This window comes from Carassius carassius, chromosome 11, assembly GCF_963082965.1.
Source record: "Carassius carassius chromosome 11, fCarCar2.1, whole genome shotgun sequence".
In the NCBI taxonomy this organism is placed as follows: Eukaryota; Metazoa; Chordata; class Actinopteri; order Cypriniformes; family Cyprinidae; genus Carassius; species Carassius carassius.
In genome coordinates this window covers 15,722,554-15,747,605 of record NC_081765.1, presented here as the reverse complement: position 1 = coordinate 15,747,605, position 25,052 = coordinate 15,722,554, and the positions used below count along the sequence as shown (strand labels likewise).

The 25,052-nt window shown below is 33.3% G+C and overlaps 2 protein-coding genes across 6 annotated transcripts; both read right to left on the bottom strand.

Annotated features, from left to right (window-relative positions):
- Positions 1-1,554: 1,554 nt before the first annotated feature.
- LOC132152593 (uncharacterized protein C2orf80-like) lies at positions 1,555-19,276 on the bottom strand. The gene is made up of 6 exons (XM_059561341.1): positions 19,251-19,276; positions 18,322-18,403; positions 18,072-18,146; positions 13,813-13,817; positions 1,702-1,792; positions 1,555-1,626 (listed from the first exon to the last, which is right to left on the bottom strand). The coding sequence occupies exons 1-6, from the start codon at positions 19,274-19,276 to the stop codon at positions 1,555-1,557; spliced, it is 351 nt and encodes a 116-aa protein (XP_059417324.1).
- On the bottom strand, positions 19,236-23,846 carry LOC132152852 (shugoshin 2-like). Of its 5 annotated transcripts, none has more exons than XM_059561785.1 (8): positions 23,596-23,846; positions 23,408-23,518; positions 23,120-23,238; positions 22,868-22,945; positions 22,045-22,075; positions 19,897-21,855; positions 19,643-19,751; positions 19,236-19,552 (listed from the first exon to the last, which is right to left on the bottom strand). In XM_059561785.1, exons 1-8 carry the CDS (start codon positions 23,660-23,662, stop codon positions 19,471-19,473), a joined length of 2,556 nt encoding a protein of 851 aa, XP_059417768.1. In that variant the 5' UTR covers positions 23,663-23,846; the 3' UTR covers positions 19,236-19,470. The 5 variants fall into 5 exon arrangements, with proteins under 5 accessions (XP_059417768.1, XP_059417767.1, XP_059417765.1 ...); XM_059561784.1 differs by having other exon boundaries at positions 23,120-23,295; positions 23,408-23,482; XM_059561782.1 differs by having other exon boundaries at positions 23,120-23,295; positions 23,596-23,845.
- Between the last annotated feature and the right edge of the window lie 1,206 nt (positions 23,847-25,052).

The window sequence follows — 25,052 nt, the reverse complement described above, 5'->3', positions numbered from 1 at the left end:
TGGAACAATCTCTGTGCCTAAGGGTCAAGGCTGGAAAACCATACTTGGATGTCCATGATTTTCGGCCCTTAGACAGCACTGCATCACATAAAGGAATGCTACTGTAATGGAAATTCCAACATGGGCTCAGGAATACTTCCAGAAAACATTATCGGTGAACACAATCCACTCTGCCATTTGCCGTTGCCGGCTAAAACTCTATAGGTCAAAAAAGAAGCCATATCTAAACATGATCCAGAAGTGCAGGCGTTTTCTCTGGGCCAAGGCTCATTTAAAATGGACTGTGGCAAAGTGGAAAATTGTTCTGTGGTCAGACTAATTAAAATTTGATGATTTTTTGGGGAAAACTAGGACACCAATTCATCTGGACTAAACAGGACAAGGACAACTCAGGTTGTCAAGCGCTCCGTTCGGAAGCCTGCATCTCTGATGGTATGGGGTTGCATGAGTGCGTGTGGCATGGGCAGCTTACACATCTGGAAAGGCACCATCAATGCTGAAAGGTATATCCAAGTTCTAGAACAACATATGCTCCCATCCAGACGTCGTCTCTTTCAGGGAAGACCTTGCATTTTCCAACATGACAATGCCAGACCACATACTGCACCAATTACAACATCATGGCTGAGTAGAAAAAGGATCCGGGTACCAAAATGGCCAGCCTGCAGTCCAGATCTTTAACCCATGGAAAACATTTGGTGCATCATAAAAAGGAAGATGTGACAAAGAAGACCTAAGACAGTTGAGCAACTAGAAGCCTGTATAAGACAAGAATGGGACAAACTTCCTCTTCCTAAACTTGAGCAACTTGTCTCTTCAGTCCCCAGACGTTTGCAGACAGTTATAAAAAGAAGAGGGGATGCCACACAGTGGTAAACATGGCCTTGTCCCAACTTTTTTGAGTTGTGTTGATGCCATGAAATTTAAAATCAACTTATTTTCCCCTTAAAATTATACATTTTCTCAGTTTAAACATTTGATATGTCATCTATGTTGTATCATTGCATTCTGTTTTTATTCACAATTTGTACAGTGTCCCAACTATTTTGGAATCGGGTTTGTAGATTGTGGTAAAACGTATTTGAGAAACAGCTGACTGACACTCACACTAAATGAGGAGCTAGAAGAGGAGGTGGAGGGGGACTCCAGTTTATCTGTTACTGGAAAGACCTCCTGTCAACTGTGTTCCTTGATCCAGCTTTTCAGTACCTGGGCTGGTGAAGAGAATAAAAATGAAATTAATAGGATAAAGAAAGCATTTTTTCTGTTTTATATTTTCACTTTTTAATACTGTATATCCATATTAGTGGATTTGAGTGCTATAAAGTAACATACTGTGTTTTCTTGAGTGGCCTACTGCTTTGAATCCTATTAAATTTTCTGCTGTAATTATGAAAAAGCTGCTTTTTTTAACAAAAATTTAGAGTATTGATATTTAAACAACCTCAATTCAATATCATTGCGTTATTAATTTATTTGCCATTTTACCTCAGTTAGATTAACTTGTCACTCACTCACATGACAATCATACTATACTAAATATTGTAACATACCTTAGCTATGAGGGTATGATACCACTGGTTTGCAATTGTACAGAGACAGAATGTCTTCTATGGATAAGCTGTTCTGAGAATGAGAGGACAATTATACAACTTGTGGGCAAAAACACAATTGTTGTTGAAACCAGTTACTTATCCCTACCAGAAGCATTCCAGCATATGAAGGAAGAATCATTGCTTCTGTTTCCAGGAGATTAGGGTACTGGCTAATACATCTTAAACTGCTAATTCCTCTACAGACAACAGATCATTGCCAAATGTGAGCCACAAAAATCTATATGGAAAAATACAGCATAAATAAGTCAATCTGTGGAACAAACACATAAATGCCAGTTATTCAAATTACATTAGTAGTAATTATGATGCTGCTTATGTCATGATGATTTATGACTTTGACCTTTGACCTTTTGACAGGTTGAACTTCCGGTGACCTTATGATGGATGGGTTGAACTTCCGAAATGAGTTCAGGGGCTAACCTATGACCGTTTCCCACGCATCGATCATGTGGTTTTGACAAAAAGTTTTACCCTATTGACCTAGTTAGTACTAAATTATAGTTTTTGACGGCTAGTTTAAACGGTAAAGGAAACACTCCCCACGCATCGATCAAGTGGTTTTGACAGAAAGTTTTACCCTATTGACCTAGTTAGTTCTAAATCATGGTTTTAGGAAACCCTCCCGATGCATCGATCATGTGGTTTTGACAGAAGCTGTTTGAACTTTGTGTCAGTTAGCTTGTTTGAAGTTTGTGCCAGCTAACTTGTTTGAACTTTATCCCAGTTATACGGTTATGTGTGTGTGTGTGTGTGTGTGTGTGTGTGTGTGATTATATGGCTTCTCCCCCCTCCCATCACATTCCTGAGCAGTGTATAAATGGGATCGGTGTGTTCTACGTTTATATATAAAACATTATATAATTTATATAATATAATAATTATGCTAAAGTTGGAAACATTTTAGTTATTTCATATATGTGACATTCAGTTATTTCACATTTATATATAAAACATTCTATAATTTATATAATATTTATATAATTTATATAATATAATAATTATCATGCTAAAGTTGAAAACATTTTAGTTATTTCACATTTATATATATATATATATATATATATATATATAAAACATTATATAATTTATATATAAAACATTATATAAATTACTAAAACAATTAAAGGTTTAAAACACATTTTAGTTATTTCATATATGAGACATTCAGTTATTTCACATTTATATATAAAACATTCTATAATTTATATAATATTTATATAATTTATATAATATAATAATTATCATGCTAAAGTTGAAAACATTTTAGTTATTTCACATTTATATATATATATATATATATATATATATATATATATATATATAAAACATTATATAATTTATATATAAAACATTATATAAATTACTAAAACAATTAAAGGTTTAAAACACATTTTAGTTATTTCATATATGAGACATTCAGTTATTTCACATTTATATATATAACATTCTATAATTTATATAATATAATTAATTAAAGGTTTAAAAAACATTTTAGTTATTTCATATATGTGACATTCAGTTATCTCACATTTATATATAAAACATTCTATAATTTATATATTAGAATTATCATGCTAAAGTTGAAAAAGAAAAACATTTAAGTTATTTCACATTTATATATAAAACATTCTATAATTTATATAATATAATAATTATCATGCTAAAGTTGAAAACATTTTAGTTATTTCATATATGTGACATTGTTATTTCACATATATATATATAAAACATTATATAATTTATATGATATAATTAATTATGCTAAGGTTGAAAAACATTTCAGTTATTTAACATTTATATATAAAACAGCCTATAATTTATATAATATAATAATTATCATGCTAAAGTTGAAAACATTTTAGTTATTTCACATTTATATATAAAACATTCTATAATTTATATAATATTTATATAATTTATATAATATAATTATCATGCTAAAGTTGAAAAACATGCCGTTCTTTATATTCTATCTTTTATATAATATACATAATCTGAAAGCAATTTAAATAAGGTTGAAAAACATTGTGTTCTTTTAAAAAGGTTATACATGAAACGTTCATAAAAAATATACTGAAACCGACTGTTTCAGATAAAACAAGATCCATTTTTAGGGGGCAGAAAAAGCTGTTTTCATATCAGCTTTGATCCTGACCCTCTGTGTCCCACTGTCTACGTCTGCACGCTACAGTGCACACTCGTCCGAATTTACTACAAAATCACAATATCTTCAAAGCCATTGCTAATTAAAACTAACGTATCTCACGCAGGAGTACCGTGTTTTGACAGTTTTCTGACGGTTCACCTATGAATTACGGTTGGTGCGCGGCTAGCATCTCTTGTACCCCTCTCTCTCTCCCTCTCATACATTCATTCGTCTCCAAGTCTTATTTTCTTCTTTTAATGAATATAAACACATTATACATTCGCAAACAATATAAAACAAAACATTTACATTAGTTTTAGTCATCACTAAAAATATACATTTTACCAGGATCAGGGAAAAAATATATAATTAAACAGAACAAAGAATATGGTCTATTGAGGAACCCGGATGTGTCGTTGACACAATTCAGTTAAATTCATTTCACATTAATCGTTGCAAAACATTTTCTATATTATATTTAAAACCTTTTATATCCATCTTTATATCATATCTTTTTCAAAAAGCTGTTTAATTATTTATTTTAACCGTACACCTACAGTAGCACCACACACTAAAATGCTGCATGCACGTACATTTTTTTTATTAAATTTAGTTTTTAAGCGATCTGAATTATGACTACCCTATACATTTAATCATAAACCACACGTACCGTGTTATATCACTATAATATCCATTCCACTATACAATTTTGTATTCTGATAAACCAAATAAACAAGCGGACATACGCATGAACATATCAAGTTAAAAAGAGACTTATCTCTATTTTAAAAAATATGAAAAAATAAATAAATAAAATTATATATGACAACGTGTTACTAAACCAGAACACATGTTTTAAACAAGTATTCATCATGTTTATAAAACACATCGCAGTAACAGACATGTTACTAAACCAAACCAAATCATTTATCATACATTTTTAATCATGTATTCAACATATACTTATAACACCAATGTCTGGGGGAGGGCAAAATACCTCCAGTCACCCCAAAACCCACTCAGACTCCAGGGGTTAAAGAATATGGAAATAAATAATTATATAATGACATCATCATCCTAAAGCAATTCATTAAACAAAAAAAGTATAACTTAAAAAAAAGATCACTTATTTTAAATGTGATAGCATAGTATATAAAATAAACATTTCTGATGATACATATAAAAAATATCCCTTACATATCCCTTACATAGACCGGGGAGAGATGTCCAAACATGAATGAAATATCCCAAAATAAAATAATACGACTTAAAAAAATAAAAGTAAAATGTTTAAATCATAAACAGAATCTCACAGGTCCAAGTTGGGGTATTCTCCTGTATGTGAGACCTGAGGGGGGTGCTTCCCACACCCCGCGCGTGGCGAGGGTGGAGTTCCAGACCGCATGATCTAAGCCAGAGGGGTACATTATTTCAAAGTTAACATTAATGTAATGTTTGAATAATCAGTACCCTCACTACATCTGATGTAATTCATTACATCTGTTTAAATGTTTCTTAATTCAACAAAATGATGATATATATTACCTAAAATATTTAGATTTTTATATATTATATAATAATTATTTATATCATATCATATATATATAATTATATTATATTAGATGCGTTATGCATTAATCACTTTAGATTCTTTAAAGTTCTTATTTTTTGCATGATCTTCAAAGTTTTTAATACCATCTTTCTGTCTCCCTCTCCCTCTCTCACACGGACACACTGACACACACACACACACACACACACACACACACACACACACACACACACAGACAATGAAACATGATGCCAAAGTCTTTCTGTATGTTTTAAAAATAAAGCTAAAAATATTGATTTTGCTTTAAATGTATGCTACATTTGTTTGTCGCAGCATAGACTGTGAAGTTTAGATGAAGTTGATTGATCTTTTAGAAGAATTCTTTCAGAGAAAGACCCTCGATCGTATTCACCCATTAAAGATGGTTCAGGAGAGATGGGTTTCTGGACCCACGCATCCTAGAGATGTAATTTATGTGCGTTGCTACGGTCGTAAACCTTTCACATATCTACGGTACTTTCAGACACAGAGCAGGAAAGACATTTGCAGGGCCTCTGTTTAACCGTTCCAAAATACCTCCATTTAAAAGCAAAATTAAAATATAAAAATGACCGCCTGTACAGCTGTAGTTCTATTTTATATTAAAAGTATCCTTACTATCCATATTATATTCTTTATTTAAAACGATATATTTAACCGGCAGTATCCCCCCAACGTGTTTTCCATCAGTTGTTTGGCCTTCGGGCTTTTTACGTAGTGCTTTTCAGTTACTGTAAGATCGCTTTACACTAGTGTAATGAAAGTTAACTTTTCTTAAAGTTTATAGTTGTATTTTACTGTATCCGCATCCTTCTATCCTGTAGATTGTATGCGTACTGTAAAATAACAAATATACATTTTGCTTAAAGTCAGTAAAATAATTACACCTACGATTTGAAACGTGTTTAAACACATTGTGTGTCACTAAAGCAAGGCACGCCGTCTATCGTCTTATTTTTTTAAATAACCTGATGACCAGCATTGTTTCTTCATATAATTTATGCCCCCGAGTGCTTTTCTCACACGAGTAGAAAACTCTTTCTCTTTGGATGTGTTTGGCAGAAACATAATTTCTACATCAGAAAATTTTTTAAATGTACGACTGAACTTTTCTCATTCGACAGAAATACTATTTTCAAATTATTTACCCGGCCTATGACACTAGGTGTAAATGTTCTTACCTAGAACAGAAAACATACGCTTTGATTATTTTGTAGGCATCGTGTAATGTTAAATGGTTTACTAAAAAAATTAAAGCACCGGCAGCTGTGATTTTCAAAATGAAAGACATGTACGAGCTAAGGATGTGTCAACTATTATCATCATTTCCTTTTGACCCGGATAATACGGTAATTAATTTTCTATGCGAGTGACACAATATACAGTTCTCATACTATTGGTGTAAATAGCCGTGCTAAAACATTTATGACTATTTTTGCAGGCCAGCAGATCATGTCAAGGGTGTTTCACATCTAAGAATCACAATGTTTTGTAAATGACATTTTTCTTACACCTCGAGATTTAACCGTATCAAGATTTTGGGCGACCGTTCGCAATTTCATCATTTCGTCATCGTAATAGGAATAAATGAAAATTAAGAAATTAAGTTACAGTTTTTCTCTTCGAGATATTTCTTTTAGCGCAACTTTGTGTCTGTCCAAAAAGTGTGATCGCATGAAGCATCGACGCAAAAATGAAGTCTAGCTGTTTTACACTTAAAACTATTACAACATCAAACGTTACACTCGTTTAAGTTTCCACACTCTTGTTGAGATACATTTTTTTATCCATAACCTTTCGTGTATTCGAGCGACCAAATCACTAAGAAAGACAGTATAGCAAGAAAACTAACGTTTACAACGCATATAGAATTTAGGTTTTTTTTTTATTTGTAAATTATATTTTTATTACTCCGTTAGATTTAGTCATCGTGTTCGGATAGCCGATGACACAATTCACATTCTGTTTTAAGACTCCTGTAAGTTCGTGCTAACTCTCGCGTGGGAAAGAGAGCGGGGTGAGCGCATTCTATTCATTTAAGAACAATTATTAAACATTTGCCCAAACTTTTTTATTATTTTGACAAAACACAACACGACGACATTAAAGATTGTTATCAGTTCCTACGGCCACCTTCTTTGATTCAAATAAAGCAACATCTCTGGTGTACGTGTGTATGTGCTAAACATCTTTGCTTCTCCACTTCTGACAGATTTGTTAGATGGGCTACCGTTGTAATACAAACACATTTGAGAACTACGATGTTCTCACTTTTGTAACGGTTATAGAAAAATGCCATACACACTTTTGCATTTCATAATTCAGTGATTTTAGCTGTAATGAGCACATGAGACAAAAATTGTCAATGTGTGACTCGTAAACATGAATAATTTTATTTATTTATTTATTTTTACCAGAGATAGTCGACCGATCTGTTGACACGTTGTTTTGCAGTTTTCTGATGAAGAGTTTTCTCTGACCGCGGTCAAACATACACTGCCTGTTCATAGGAATTTTACAGCATAAAAATATCACCCCTACATCTAGAGCTCTTGTTCATATAGCCGATGACGACGTTCACATTTTACTCGTCGTACTCGTTTCAACATTTCCGCTTGACATTAAAGAGTAGACCTATGCGTACGCCCCTTCGGTCGTAAGCATTATCATCTACCGCGTGCTGAGATTTTTCTGCTTTGTCCACTTTTGACGGATTTGCTAGAGGGACTATGTCACCTCGTTGTAACGTGATTACGTTTAAGATCCATAAGATTGCACTACATTCACCTGAAAAGGTTATAGACATACTCTTTTATACAGGAAAACGCGTATCAGAATAACAAATACCTAATAGTGAAATCCAGTATTCTAAACTATTGTGAAAGTTTTAATGCAACTCTGTAAATAGCTTTTTTTTTCTACTACTGTATACATTATTGTTTGGTTGTCTTTGTACGGTATTTCAATCAATAAACCACTGTTGATAAGTCGTTCATTTAAGTGAGAGACGGGATGATTTTGACTGTTTCAGTCATTCATCGTGTTTAAGGTCTGATCCGGAAACTGCGCTACGACTGGAACTGCGCTCTGTCACGTCTAAATAACCCGTTGTTCTTTAAGAAAACACGAGGCGACCAGTTTCTGACATCTATTAATTCACTTCATTTTTTCACAACCGCAAATGTTTTGTTTAGCATACATATTAGTTTTAGTCAGTTACATAGGCCTCACGCATGAAGTTTATAGTTATTTTAAATAATTATGATAGAGTTACAGGTTTAGGTTAGTGTGGCGCCTGTAAGCGGTGAAAACTTCATCGACGACGGTGTTACTCAAACAGCCCATAGCGTTATCTTTTAACAAACTATTGTATTGCGCGTTACTAAGACAAAATCTGTAACAGCGTTCATTAATATGTTGAAATGAAAATAAACATACAAAACTTTATAATGACCGCGAGTTTAGTATAGCCTAACACCGCATAGACAAATGTTTGTTCTAACTCTTTCGCCCTAAAATTGCGAGATTTCTTGACTTTGCCGTGTTTAACGGACTCTAGATCTCATCGCGCCGTAGCGAACTGTAAACCACACACTTTCTCATCGCATTACGCTAAGAAAACAGCACATGGTTAAAGCTATTACACCATAAACTGTCTAAAGTTGTTAATGTACAAGCACAGTAAACTATTTCTACAAAAAATATCATCGCACCAGTTTTTTTTTTTTTTTTTTTGCGTATGATACATCGTTCAACAATACTTTTGCACACTCATTCGACTGTATTTATTACCGCCGTTCTCACGTTCCTGCTGTTCATAATGTATATATAATCCTTCATTGCATTCATATTTATATTCTGTATATACTCCGATCGATATTGTACGTATATAGCAACTACACTGCACTTTTATGAATATAAAACACTATATTCTCGCGCTTCTGGTTAGATGCTAACTGCATTTCATTAGCTCTGGACTTGTACTCTGCATAATGACAATAAAGTCGAATCTAATCTAAACAAGTACAATCGTACGCTTCCAGGACTTTGCTCATTCTTTCTGTTTAAATTTGTTTAAACGGACTTTCACATTCTTATTTTCACCAACTAAGTGTAATTTCCTAGGCCTCGCGGATTGTTTTTCTAGTTTTGCCGTCAATCCCTTTGTTCATACGCAGCGATATCTCTGTGAATCTGCTTGATTTCATAAAATATTTTATCTCTTACGTTATATCATTATACTATCCTAGTTTATATCAGATACAAGTTTGTTTCTTCATATTTCTCGCGAGTCAAACCGTAACCAAGCCCCCTTCACCCTCCTCCGCTTTTGTGTGCAACACCCCCATTTCAACAATCAACCAAGCAACATTTGATACGTAGAAACAAGACCGCTCATTTTTATTTTTTGTTCGAATGTACAGAAGATCCGCCACTACTTCCTCGTGACTACGGCTAGTCTTTATCCCCTGTGAGCGGCTGGCCTCATAAACTCTGCAGTTATCGCAGGTTTTCTTATGATCCGCGAACATCTTGTCAATCAAACTTCAACATCTTGTCAATCAAAACATTATCTACGTGGACTGACAGAATCGGCTTCAGCGATCAAAACGATCAAAAAATTGCACAAGGCCCGGATCGTCGTGGATTTTAAAAACACTCGGTTTACGTCTTGGAATAAATTCTGAAAAGGATGTCTGCCACTACCAGCGCTGGTGCGGATGAGCGAGTGGAGTGCGGCTGTGCCGAAGGAAAGATGTGTCCTGTAAAAGCCAACATAGACTCTATGTTTAAACAATGTTACAGAGAGCAAATGATCGATCTGATGCGTAAAATCATAGACGATGCGTCTGATCCGAATCATGATTGTACGACGGATTCCAAGCGCGTAACAAATCTCAAGAAAGAAATGGACGTTGTAAGAAGCCTGAAAAATAATCCATGGCCCGATTTGTCGAGCTTGTATACGACCAGCAAGGCACCGATTTGTGTAACGACCAGAAAGATTCTGTATGTGACGGCCGAATGTAGTGACGAGATGTACATTAACGAGACTCTCTGTCTGTGTACGTGCATAACGGATTTGTGTGTGATGTTAGTCGCTAAACATTATGGGTTCGCGATACATGAAATTATTGAAACCGTCGTCAATTTCATAATAGAACAAAACTTGAGGGCCTGCCGAGATTTTCTTTTCTGGCTAGATAACTTGTGATGTCATCACTATTATTTGTAATAACAATTTGATCACTTTCTTCATTACTTCATTGTATGCATGTAAATTCAACACTGTATTGTTGAAATAAAAGTTTGAATCCCTTCACTGTATATTCTTTCACCGAGTTCATTTTTTGGATTTTAATGATTTAGCATACGTTCGAAGAGACTTACAAATGAGTATACAGTCGTGGATACTCTAACGGGGTAGAATGGACGGGAGTAGATGTAAGAGAAATATGAAGAAACAAACTTGTATCTGATATAAACTAGGATAGTATAATGATATAACGTAAGAGATAAAATATTTTATGAAATCAAGCAGATTCACAGAGATATCGCTGCGTATGAACAAAGGGATTGACGGCAAAACTAGAAAAACAATCCGCGAGGCCTAGGAAATTACACTTAGTTGGTGAAAATAAGAATGTGAAAGTCCGTTTAAACAAATTTAAACAGAAAGAATGAGCAAAGTCCTGGAAGCGTACGATTGTACTTGTTTAGATTAGATTCGACTTTATTGTCATTATGCAGAGTACAAGTCCAGAGCTAATGAAATGCAGTTAGCATCTAACCAGAAGCGCGAGAATATAGTGTTTTATATTCATAAAAGTGCAGAGTAAGTAAAGCTATGACATACAGAAAGTACAGTGTAGTTGCTATATACGTACAATATCGATCGGAGTATATACAGAATATAAATATGAATGCAATGAAGGATTATATATACATTATGAACAGCAGGAACGTGAGAACGGCGGTAATAAATACAGTCGAATGAGTGTGCAAAAGTATTGTTGAACGATGTATCATACGCAAAAAAAAAAAAAAAAAAACTGGTGCGATGATATTTTTTGTAGAAATAGTTTACTGTGCTTGTACATTAACAACTTTAGACAGTTTATGGTGTAATAGCTTTAACCATGTGCTGTTTTCTTAGCGTAATGCGATGAGAAAGTGTGTGGTTTACAGTTCGCTACGGCGCGATGAGATCTAGAGTCCGTTAAACACGGCAAAGTCAAGAAATCTCGCAATTTTAGGGCGAAAGAGTTAGAACAAACATTTGTCTATGCGGTGTTAGGCTATACTAAACTCGCGGTCATTATAAAGTTTTGTATGTTTATTTTCATTTCAACATATTAATGAACGCTGTTACAGATTTTGTCTTAGTAACGCGCAATACAATAGTTTGTTAAAAGATAACGCTATGGGCTGTTTGAGTAACACCGTCGTCGATGAAGTTTTCACCGCTTACAGGCGCCACACTAACCTAAACCTGTAACTCTATCATAATTATTTAAAATAACTATAAACTTCATGCGTGAGGCCTATGTAACTGACTAAAACTAATATGTATGCTAAACAAAACATTTGCGGTTGTGAAAAAATGAAGTGAATTAATAGATGTCAGAAACTGGTCGCCTCGTGTTTTCTTAAAGAACAACGGGTTATTTAGACGTGACAGAGCGCAGTTCCAGTCGTAGCGCAGTTTCCGGATCAGACCTTAAACACGATGAATGACTGAAACAGTCAAAATCATCCCGTCTCTCACTTAAATGAACGACTTATCAACAGTGGTTTATTGATTGAAATACCGTACAAAGACAACCAAACAATAATGTATACAGTAGTAGAAAAAAAAAGCTATTTACAGAGTTGCATTAAAACTTTCACAATAGTTTAGAATACTGGATTTCACTATTAGGTATTTGTTATTCTGATACGCGTTTTCCTGTATAAAAGAGTATGTCTATAACCTTTTCAGGTGAATGTAGTGCAATCTTATGGATCTTAAACGTAATCACGTTACAACGAGGTGACATAGTCCCTCTAGCAAATCCGTCAAAAGTGGACAAAGCAGAAAAATCTCAGCACGCGGTAGATGATAATGCTTACGACCGAAGGGGCGTACGCATAGGTCTACTCTTTAATGTCAAGCGGAAATGTTGAAACGAGTACGACGAGTAAAATGTGAACGTCGTCATCGGCTATATGAACAAGAGCTCTAGATGTAGGGGTGATATTTTTATGCTGTAAAATTCCTATGAACAGGCAGTGTATGTTTGACCGCGGTCAGAGAAAACTCTTCATCAGAAAACTGCAAAACAACGTGTCAACAGATCGGTCGACTATCTCTGGTAAAAATAAATAAATAAATAAAATTATTCATGTTTACGAGTCACACATTGACAATTTGTCTCATGTGCTCATTACAGCTAAAATCACTGAATTATGAAATGCAAAAGTGTGTATGGCATTTTTCTATAACCGTTACAAAAGTGAGAACATCGTAGTTCTCAAATGTGTTTGTATTACAACGGTAGCCCATCTAACAAATCTGTCAGAAGTGGAGAAGCAAAGATGTTTAGCACATACACACGTACACCAGAGATGTTGCTTTATTTGAATCAAAGAAGGTGGCCGTAGGAACTGATAACAATCTTTAATGTCGTCGTGTTGTGTTTTGTCAAAATAATAAAAAAGTTTGGGCAAATGTTTAATAATTGTTCTTAAATGAATAGAATGCGCTCACCCCGCTCTCTTTCCCACGCGAGAGTTAGCACGAACTTACAGGAGTCTTAAAACAGAATGTGAATTGTGTCATCGGCTATCCGAACACGATGACTAAATCTAACGGAGTAATAAAAATATAATTTACAAATAAAAAAAAAACCTAAATTCTATATGCGTTGTAAACGTTAGTTTTCTTGCTATACTGTCTTTCTTAGTGATTTGGTCGCTCGAATACACGAAAGGTTATGGATAAAAAAATGTATCTCAACAAGAGTGTGGAAACTTAAACGAGTGTAACGTTTGATGTTGTAATAGTTTTAAGTGTAAAACAGCTAGACTTCATTTTTGCGTCGATGCTTCATGCGATCACACTTTTTGGACAGACACAAAGTTGCGCTAAAAGAAATATCTCGAAGAGAAAAACTGTAACTTAATTTCTTAATTTTCATTTATTCCTATTACGATGACGAAATGATGAAATTGCGAACGGTCGCCCAAAATCTTGATACGGTTAAATCTCGAGGTGTAAGAAAAATGTCATTTACAAAACATTGTGATTCTTAGATGTGAAACACCCTTGACATGATCTGCTGGCCTGCAAAAATAGTCATAAATGTTTTAGCACGGCTATTTACACCAATAGTATGAGAACTGTATATTGTGTCACTCGCATAGAAAATTAATTACCGTATTATCCGGGTCAAAAGGAAATGATGATAATAGTTGACACATCCTTAGCTCGTACATGTCTTTCATTTTGAAAATCACAGCTGCCGGTGCTTTAATTTTTTTAGTAAACCATTTAACATTACACGATGCCTACAAAATAATCAAAGCGTATGTTTTCTGTTCTAGGTAAGAACATTTACACCTAGTGTCATAGGCCGGGTAAATAATTTGAAAATAGTATTTCTGTCGAATGAGAAAAGTTCAGTCGTACATTTAAAAAATTTTCTGATGTAGAAATTATGTTTCTGCCAAACACATCCAAAGAGAAAGAGTTTTCTACTCGTGTGAGAAAAGCACTCGGGGGCATAAATTATATGAAGAAACAATGCTGGTCATCAGGTTATTTAAAAAAATAAGACGATAGACGGCGTGCCTTGCTTTAGTGACACACAATGTGTTTAAACACGTTTCAAATCGTAGGTGTAATTATTTTACTGACTTTAAGCAAAATGTATATTTGTTATTTTACAGTACGCATACAATCTACAGGATAGAAGGATGCGGATACAGTAAAATACAACTATAAACTTTAAGAAAAGTTAACTTTCATTACACTAGTGTAAAGCGATCTTACAGTAACTGAAAAGCACTACGTAAAAAGCCCGAAGGCCAAACAACTGATGGAAAACACGTTGGGGGGATACTGCCGGTTAAATATATCGTTTTAAATAAAGAATATAATATGGATAGTAAGGATACTTTTAATATAAAATAGAACTACAGCTGTACAGGCGGTCATTTTTATATTTTAATTTTGCTTTTAAATGGAGGTATTTTGGAACGGTTAAACAGAGGCCCTGCAAATGTCTTTCCTGCTCTGTGTCTGAAAGTACCGTAGATATGTGAAAGGTTTACGACCGTAGCAACGCACATAAATTACATCTCTAGGATGCGTGGGTCCAGAAACCCATCTCTCCTGAACCATCTTTAATGGGTGAATACGATCGAGGGTCTTTCTCTGAAAGAATTCTTCTAAAAGATCAATCAACTTCATCTAAACTTCACAGTCTATGCTGCGACAAACAAATGTAGCATACATTTAAAGCAAAATCAATATTTTTAGCTTTATTTTTAAAACATACAGAAAGACTTTGGCATCATGTTTCATTGTCTGTGTGTGTGTGTGTGTGTGTGTGTGTGTGTGTGTGTGTGTGTGTGTGTGTGTGTGTGTCCGTGTGAGAGAGGGAGAGGGAGACAGAAAGATGGTATTAAAAACTTTGAAGATCATGCAAAAAATAAGAACTTTAAAGAATCTAAAGTGATTAATGCATAACGCATCTAATATAATATAATTATATATATATGATATGATATAAATAATTATTATATAATATATAAAAATCTAAATATTTTAGGTAATATATATCATCATTTTGTTGAATTAAGAAACATTTAAACAGATGTAATGAATTACATCAGATGTAGTGAGGGTACTGATTATTCAAACATTACATTAATGTTAACTTTGAAATAATGTACCCCTCTGGCTTAGATCATGCGGTCTGGAACTCCACCCTCGCCACGCGCGGGGTGTGGGAAGCACCCCCCTCAGGTCTCACATACAGGAGAATACCCCAACTTGGACCTGTGAGATTCTGTTTATGATTTAAACATTTTACTTTTATTTTTTTAAGTCGTATTATTTTATTTTGGGATATTTCATTCATGTTTGGACATCTCTCCCCGGTCTATGTAAGGGATATGTAAGGGATATTTTTTATATGTATCATCAGAAATGTTTATTTTATATACTATGCTATCACATTTAAAATAAGTGATCTTTTTTTTAAGTTATACTTTTTTTGTTTAATGAATTGCTTTAGGATGATGATGTCATTATATAATTATTTATTTCCATATTCTTTAACCCCTGGAGTCTGAGTGGGTTTTGGGGTGACTGGAGGTATTTTGCCCTCCCCCAGACATTGGTGTTATAAGTATATGTTGAATACATGATTAAAAATGTATGATAAATGATTTGGTTTGGTTTAGTAACATGTCTGTTACTGCGATGTGTTTTATAAACATGATGAATACTTGTTTAAAACATGTGTTCTGGTTTAGTAACACGTTGTCATATATAATTTTATTTATTTATTTTTTCATATTTTTTAAAATAGAGATAAGTCTCTTTTTAACTTGATATGTTCATGCGTATGTCCGCTTGTTTATTTGGTTTATCAGAATACAAAATTGTATAGTGGAATGGATATTATAGTGATATAACACGGTACGTGTGGTTTATGATTAAATGTATAGGGTAGTCATAATTCAGATCGCTTAAAAACTAAATTTAATAAAAAAAATGTACGTGCATGCAGCATTTTAGTGTGTGGTGCTACTGTAGGTGTACGGTTAAAATAAATAATTAAACAGTTTTTTGAAAAAGATATGATATAAAGATGGATATAAAAGGTTTTAAATATAATATAGAAAATGATTTGCAACGATTAATGTGAAATGAATTTAACTGAATTGTGTCAACGACACATCCGGGTTCCTCAATAGACCATATTCTTTGTTCTGTTTAATTATATATTTTTTCCCTGATCCTGGTAAAATGTATATTTTTAGTGATGACTAAAACTAATGTAAATGTTTTGTTTTATATTGTTTGCAAATGTATAATGTGTTTATATTCATTAAAAGAAGAAAATAAGACTTGGAGACGAATGAATGTATGAGAGGGAGAGAGAGAGGGGTACAAGAGATGCTAGCCGCGCACCAACCGTAATTCATAGGTGAACCGTCAGAAAACTGTCAAAACACGGTACTCCTGCGTGAGATACGTTAGTTTTAATTAGCAATGGCTTTGAAGATATTGTGATTTTGTAGTAAATTCGGACGAGTGTGCACTGTAGCGTGCAGACGTAGACAGTGGGACACAGAGGGTCAGGATCAAAGCTGATATGAAAACAGCTTCTTCTGCCCCCTAAAAATGGATCTTGTTTTATCTGAAACAGTCGGTTTCAGTATATTTTTTATGAACGTTTCATGTATAACCTTTTTAAAAGAACACAATGTTTTTCAACCTTATTTAAATTGCTTTCAGATTATGTATATTATATAAAAGATAGAATATAAAGAACGGCATGTTTTTCAACTTTAGCATGATAATTATATTATATAAATTATATAAATATTATATAAATTATAGAATGTTTTATATATAAATGTGAAATAACTAAAATGTTTTCAACTTTAGCATGATAATTATTATATTATATAAATTATAGGCTGTTTTATATATAAATGTTAAATAACTGAAATGTTTTTCAACCTTAGCATAATTAATTATATCATATAAATTATATAATGTTTTATATATATATATGTGAAATAACAATGTCACATATATGAAATAACTAAAATGTTTTCAACTTTAGCATGATAATTATTATATTATATAAATTATAGAATGTTTTATATATAAATGTGAAATAACTTAAATGTTTTTCTTTTTCAACTTTAGCATGATAATTCTAATATATAAATTATAGAATGTTTTATATATAAATGTGAGATAACTGAATGTCACATATATGAAATAACTAAAATGTTTTTTAAACCTTTAATTAATTATATTATATAAATTATAGAATGTTATATATATAAATGTGAAATAACTGAATGTCTCATATATGAAATAACTAAAATGTGTTTTAAACCTTTAATTGTTTTAGTAATTTATATAATGTTTTATATATAAATTATATAATGTTTTATATATATATATATATATATATATATATATATATATAAATGTGAAATAACTAAAATGTTTTCAACTTTAGCATGATAATTATTATATTATATAAATTATATAAATATTATATAAATTATAGAATGTTTTATATATAAATGTGAAATAACTGAATGTCACATATATGAAATAACTAAAATGTTTCCAACTTTAGCATAATTATTATATTATATAAATTATATAATGTTTTATATATAAACGTAGAACACACCGATCCCATTTATACACTGCTCAGGAATGTGATGGGAGGGGGGAGAAGCCATATAATCACAATAATCACAAATCATAATTTAGTACTAACTAGGTCAATAGGGTAAAACTTTCTGTCAAAACCACATGATCGATGCGTGGGAAACGGTCATAGGTTAGCCCCTGAACTCATTTCGGAAGTTCAACCCATCCATCATAAGGTCACCGGAAGTTCAACCTGTCAAAAGGTCAAAGGTCAAAGTCATAAATCATCATGACATAAGCAGCATCATAATTACTACTTACATTCTCAGCTGCATTCTTCCCATCATTTTTATTGAGCCACCACAAAGCCACACTTATAGCCAAATCATAATTAGCCTATATGAATGTATTTAGAACATATTTAGAAATACAAGCCCTAAGATAGTTGAATCTTGTTTTTCTATAAAAATTTTAAGAGAAAAAAGAACAATAGCAACTAATATTTATACTATTTAATTAGGACAACCCTAACCTTTGATATAAAACTTTCCCTTTAATACTGATCTCTTACCAGATCATCTAACATTGTAGCAGGGCTTTTCCCCTTTGGATCATAACCATTTTCTCTCAGTCGCTGTCCAATATATTCACCACTAAAAAGGTTTTTAAAAAACTTTGTTCGGAAAGTGTGTCCTTACTTATGAACAATTTATGATCACATTTATCCTGATAGAGTACAGTAAATTTATTTTAATTCTACTTACAGCAAAGTTTTAACATCTCTCTTAACTCGCTTGGCCTCTATTTGAAACTCAGTTGAAACACTTAATTCTAAACGTCTTTATTTCAAAATGTATTACAAAATGTAAATGTATTTAGCAAAAACAAACATTACAAATAATAATAATAAAAAAACACACGTAAAACAAGCATAGCTTTACCTTGTAGTTAATCCTCTGCAAGGGGCAACACTAAACACAGGAAGCAAACTATATTTTGGCTTCTAACAGGAAAAGTGAGAGAGGATGTCTAACTCACAAATGTTAGGTTACCAAAGATATCTGATGAGACTAACATTTGAAATATACAAGTTGGATTCTCTAAAAAAAAAAATATAAAACAGTATGTGGCTATAAGCTCATTACATTTAAATTCAATGCATTTTTCTAAGACTGATCACCTCTACAAATAGAAATTTATAAAAAAATTTCACAAAAACACATAGAAACTATTTAAACAAAGAAATCTCATTGAAACTTACCTAAAACTCAGATACCAACAGCACAATAAGTTAACTATATATATATATATATATATAAGAAGTTTTAATCAACTTTCAGTCAATATAAACTGGTTAAACACACTCCTACTCGATCTCAGAATTGTGGTCATCTCAGGTGAACAGTTTTCTAAATTATTAATTCAGTCCTTCAATCACTATAACACTGTCGGCCAGTGCTTGGTTACATAACACACAGACTCAACTTTCCTATATACGACCTGTAAGGGTTCTCTTTATCAACCATTAAAACGATAAAATAAAAACAATATTTCCTATATTCAAAAATGAGTTATGAAGGCAAATTAACAGCTGTGATTAAAATTATTTAATACTTTAATATCAATCTATTTAAAATTTGCATTACATAAAAAAAAGCCAAAGTAATGAGAAAAAAACTAATGAAAGTCTGAAATCAATAAATGGAAAAAATCACTATGTTCATTTCTTCTTCTTCTTGTCTTTGAACACCGGAGAGTTTAATAATTTTGTGTCCGAGTATTTGTCCCCACGCCTCATCTTGCTGTTAAAAAATAAACGAAATTAAGACAGAGATGCATTATATTTTATTGCATTACATTAGTCTGTGTTATTTTATTTGAGTGTAACTCACCAGTTGAGAGCTGGTTCTTTGTAAGAGACTGGTGCTGCTCTTCTACTTTTTTTCCCAAAATCAGTGTTATGCTCTGTATTTGTTAGACTCTTCATAACCCTGCCTTCTTCTGTTCACAAAATAAAAAATATATATATAAGATAAAAACAAACATAAGACATGTGAAAAGCAAGAAAGGGGAAAATGAAAATGAATCTGTATTAAAAAGTGTACTAACATGTATTGGCAAAGCATTTAGACTTTATAAGGCTTACCTGGAGCTTGGTGCCTCAAGTCTGAGTCCTGGTCCTGACAAATGTTCATAGTTTGACAGTGGGTCTTTGGTTGAGGGCTGTGGGCAGAGCTTTCATCTGAGAGTGTTTCTGTGTAACCATCAAGGGTCTCACAGGGAGGCCTCTCCTCTGTGAATTGAAGGTTATTTGTGTGTCCACTAAAACCATTTGAAGTCACATTAAATTTTTCCACGACAAACATGGTTCTGTTCATGACAGATGAAACATTATCCATTTCATTAGTAAAAAGATCATGTTCAGAAATGTCACTGGAAGCTCCACTGTCAGTCTTTTCCTTAATGAGGGATTTATGTGAAGATGAAACAACATATGTTTTCCTGCACCTGCCCTCGAGAGCTTGGTTGGTTTGATCTAGATTTATGCTAAAAGAGTCCATGTTAATATGGTCATCCTGATCAAGCTTGTCAACAGAGGTAGCAGAGCTTATTCCAAGGGTTTCGGCATTACGTTCATCCCTGAAGCCCTCCTCTGATACTGAGTAGTGAGATATTACTGGTAACTGTAAAGTATTAGACAAAGAACTGCCTCCTGCTCCATTCTGAAGATCATTCATATATTGCCTTCCAGTCAACACGTTTTCATCCATACTCACAGCACGACTGTTTTGTTTCTTTGCTAATGCTTTGGGTTTTTCTCTTGATACAGCTTTCTTCTTTTTTATTTTGTCTTTCCCCTCATTTCTTTGTTTTTTGGCTTTACCAGTCACTGATGGCGTTAATTCAGAGAGTTTCTGTACAAGGCTGGTATTCGCCTCTTGTGAACATTCTGGATGAGAGGTGTTTTCTGTCAATATCTTATGAAAATCATGCTCTGGCTCCTTGTGCTGTTGTGCAACATTATCTGAATTAATATCGAAAGGTGTTGTTTGGGTTTCTGATATTACTTCCTGTAAACCTTCCGGTCTGTTGGGATCCTCTAATTTATTGGTTTCATTCAAAAATGAATTCCTGCTGATTAATAATTGACTTGCCTGTATCATAAATATTCCTCTGTTTTTCTGTGTCTCGCACTTTTCAGACTGAGAAAGTGGGTGTGTTGCAGTTTTGTTTTTGTGTTTTTGAACAGCGGTCTCAACGATATGCACATCAGTACAAGCAGATTCCAAGCAAAGAGTACTGGCAGACTGAACAGTTTCATGCACATCAGATAAACTTTGATCCATCATAAGGGACAAGACTTTGGTCTTCCTGCTCTTCTGAGGTCTTAGCTCATCTTGAACTATAAATGTTCTCCTGGGTTCCTGGGTAGCATGGGACTCTTTAGCTTTGTTTTTAACAGCTTTACTTGAAGTATTTTCAATTGCCTTGTTTCTTTCAGAATTCTGAAGCTCGAGATCACTAAAACAATCTTTAAAAGTGTAATTAGGAGGATCTTGGGAGATAACATGCGTTTTTCTAGGATCTGGGTTTGGTTCTTTCCGTTTACATGTACGTCTCCTACTTTTGGTACAACGAGAGGTGACATGAGTCTTCCTGCGTGCAGTTATTGACTCTGTTTGCTGCCCATTCTCCACCTCATTCTGAACAGTGAGAGAGCACTGCGGAGTCATAGCGGCCGTCTCTTTAGACACAGCTGATGTATTGTCTAACCTACTAAATTCAACTGGTGAGTCCACCTTTGCAGATATAACCTCGCTACCCTTTTCTGACAGACACAAATCCTTATTTTCCTGATGTTCCTCTGTAACTCTAGAGGTTTTTCTTGCATTTGTTTCAACTGTTACTATTTCAGCAGAACTGTCACTAATGGACACCTCCATTTCAGAGTCATATATGGTGTTTTGCTGTGCTGGACTGTCACTCTCTTGGCTGGGATCATCAACGGCTGTATTCACTGGTTCAGAATTCTCATAATCCTGCCGTGGACACAATGGTTTGCCTTGCAGACTCCCAACCTCTTTCTCTATTTCAATCATTTGGTCTGAAAAAAAAAAAATCACAAATGTAAAAAAATACTAATAATCATCAAGACATATTAAGCTTTAAAGTACAAGGAATTTATATAAATTGACATTACAGTTCCAATCATTCAAACTTAATTAAACTTGACTGACATACTTAAGGAAACTTGTAATCAATGAGCAGTCTACTGTACAATGTGTTTCCATACCTTCACTGGTGTTGTGTTCAGAGTCTGGATCCTTTAACAAAAAAATAATAATAATAATAATAATGAGTATTAATATTAATTGATTATAATGAAAATAGTTCATAATAATGTTGTGTCTATTTAACCCTCTGGTGTTGTTCAGTTGTTTAAAATGTTTGGAAATTTTAAAAATCACTTCATCGGAATGGTACAAAAGCAGTCGCTAGGTGACCCCCATCCCCCCGCCCCCCCAACCCACCCCTCCAAAAAAGTGTGGACTTGATTTGAAAAATTCTAAAATAGTCACACTTATGTTGTTCGCAGTGACCACCATAAGAAACGAATGGAAAATAGTCAAAATTTCAAAAGTTGTTTTTGTGTGAGCAATCTCCAAATAAGCCAAAATGCAGAAAAAAGTGCACAGCAATGAAGTGGTGACAACATTTAAATCAAAACACAAGGTGGAATAAATCTCAATGGATTTTAAATACTTTTGCTCTATTTTTTTTACTTAAATACTGTACTGCGTATTATTATTATTTTTTTTACATTTTATACTGCGAATAGTCCATAATTTGGATATAAATATTAATTTATAACATGAAATACACTCAAAATGCTAAATATTAAAGAAAAAAACATTAAAATGAAATGTAGTATTAAACAACACAAGTGGGACTCCCAAATTAACAATACCAGAGGGTTGACAATTAGACCTAGCTATTTGTGAAACAATCAAAGTCCTGACAATAATAAAAAATAACTACTATGCTGACCATTATTAATAACAACAACAACAAAAACAGTAATATAATTTAATTTTAAAAATATACCAACAGCTTACCTCCTCATTGCAAAAAATATCAACTGCCTTTGTCATCCAGTTAAGGGAAGAGTCATAAAACTCTCGTATATTGGCAAACTAGAGTCCGAAAAATGAAAATAACTACATATATTGTTATGAATAATTAATAATGCTGTATGTTCGTTGTTTTTCAAGTACAGTATAAGGTCTGTTAAATATAAGACAGTTCAATAAGACTTGTAATGACTTGTGCCTGTACAGCATGAACAAGTCACACTTTCACAGACATACCAGTTGTTTGTTTCTGTGACGCTGTTGAGCGAGATCAAAATTAGTCGTCTGCGCTTCTTTCCTCAGTCGCACCACCTCTGCCTCCAACTCTCTGCTCTTCTGCTTCTGAGCTACTAGAGCCAGAGCCAGAGCCTTGTTGTTACTTTTCAAAGAAAGCTTGAAGAATGATGAGGTATCTGCGAGATAATGAAGAAGGTCTGGGTATAGCCATTGGCCAACTCACAACTTAAAACCAGTAACACAAACTACTATTGATGCATACAGGTAAATCTGTTTAGCATTTCTTACTGTGTATCTTGGTCTTTATCTTCGCTGCGTATACAGATGCCGTCTGTTTGTCCATTCTTATGTTTTCCTTCTTCTCTTTAGACGCCATTATTAGCGTTTTATCATTGGGAGCTGTAATGAAGACATGATTGATGATAATAATACATCGTAAACAATATGAATCTATATTTCCGACTAACGTTACTCACCGGTAATAAAAGAAGACGACAAACTCGACTGTTGATTATGTTTATCTTTATACTTGTTAAAATGCATTTCTGCTCGGATAAAAAGTATTTGGCATAAAATCGTTTTATACTTATTTAAAACCAAACATCGCCGCGGAATCTTAAAATTCTTCTTCTCACACTTTTAATATTGTTTGTAGAATCAACTGCTGAAGTATCGCCACCTACTGAACTAAATCTGCATCGTGACACCTGCAGCTTACCATCCTCCGCCAGGTACTGCTACTGCGAGGAGGCATAGACTGCTGTACTATGTAGAAGACATTATATTTAGTGAATTTCTCTGAGACTATACACGCCACAGTCTGTACAGAGCACATTCAGGGCTTTTTAGAGATATCAGATGTTTGGAGGTTTGTTCATAAACACTCCCTCTCTTTGGTCTTGATATTGGCAGAATGTTCAAATATAGCACTCTTAGGGAAATTTGATAATGTTTGGTAATTATCATTTAATCAATTTAACATTTTTTTTTTTTTTTTTTTAGTTTTTGTTGTAAATAAAAATCTCAGAAAAATGTTATGGGGTTGCAAATCGCAATGTGACTTTTTGTTACAAAACGGCATAATTTTCATACATCTCCTGTAGAGGACACCAGTACAAACGGCATGTTAATCAGGCATTTTGGAGAGACACAACAAGTCAATAGGGGGAAAATATATAGATCAATATTCCTATGAAATAAGATATTCCTATTAAAATGTTGCCAAGTTATTACTCCCATTATTACACTTCTTTTTTTTTCATTATGGTTTTCCCCAAGAACACATCATTATGCAAATTATATGCAAGCTATAGAAACACTGTACAGAATGGTTTCATGCACATATTCCATAAAGTACAGTAGTATACCAAACCATTCTTTTACATCCTTCATAACATAGATGAAGGAATAAAACATAGTTTTTGCCTTACATGCCTTTTCATGTTGATTTATCTTTTAAATAACTTAGTAATAGCGTCCTCTACAAAGGACATATAGTGAAATATACTTTTTTAAAATATATATTTTATAAATATATTCAATATATATATATTTAAGAATTATTATTTTTTCTCTCCATTTTGCTCAAATCGATGTAATGGCAAAAAACAAAATCACAAACCATTTTTCTAGCTTCTAAGGAGGATATCAATTACATAAACTAGTAATGTTTTAAAGAAAAAAAAAAACAAATAAATGCTAAATCAATCACATAATACAAAAAGAGAGGGTATTATGTGTATTTCAGAATAAATGCTTGAACACAATATCGACTATAATATAAAAATATTTTTTCATGTAACCATGGTCAGAGCATCAAATACCTTCGTGACACTAAACATCGTAAGAGAGCGTTTCTCAGACGATGAAGCGGATACTTTTATTTTGGAATATGAGCCTGCATTTCCGGTTTGACGCCAGTCGCTGAATTCAC

What these genes read in the sequence shown, in the direction of transcription:
- LOC132152852 (XM_059561782.1), bottom strand. Translation starts at nt 23,662, where the DNA reads ATGCATTTTAACAAGTATAAAGATAAACATAATCAACAGTCGAGTTTG. An exon ending in GTCGTCTTCTTTTATTACCG is followed by an intron (nt 23,519 to 23,595) that starts GTGAGTAACGTT and finishes TCTTCATTACAG; the next exon opens with CTCCCAATGATAAAACGCTA. An exon ending in TGAACACAACACCAGTGAAG is followed by an intron (nt 21,856 to 22,044) that starts GTATGGAAACAC and finishes TTTTTTTTTCAG; the next exon opens with ACCAAATGATTGAAATAGAG.
- LOC132152593 (XM_059561341.1), bottom strand. Translation starts at nt 19,276, where the DNA reads ATGGTTGATAAAGAGAACCCTTACAG. An exon ending in GATAAAGAGAACCCTTACAG is followed by an intron (nt 18,404 to 19,250) that starts GTCGTATATAGG and finishes AAACCTTTTTAG; the next exon opens with TGGTGAATATATTGGACAGC. An exon ending in CTACAATGTTAGATGATCTG is followed by an intron (nt 18,147 to 18,321) that starts GTAAGAGATCAG and finishes ACATTCATATAG; the next exon opens with GCTAATTATGATTTGGCTAT.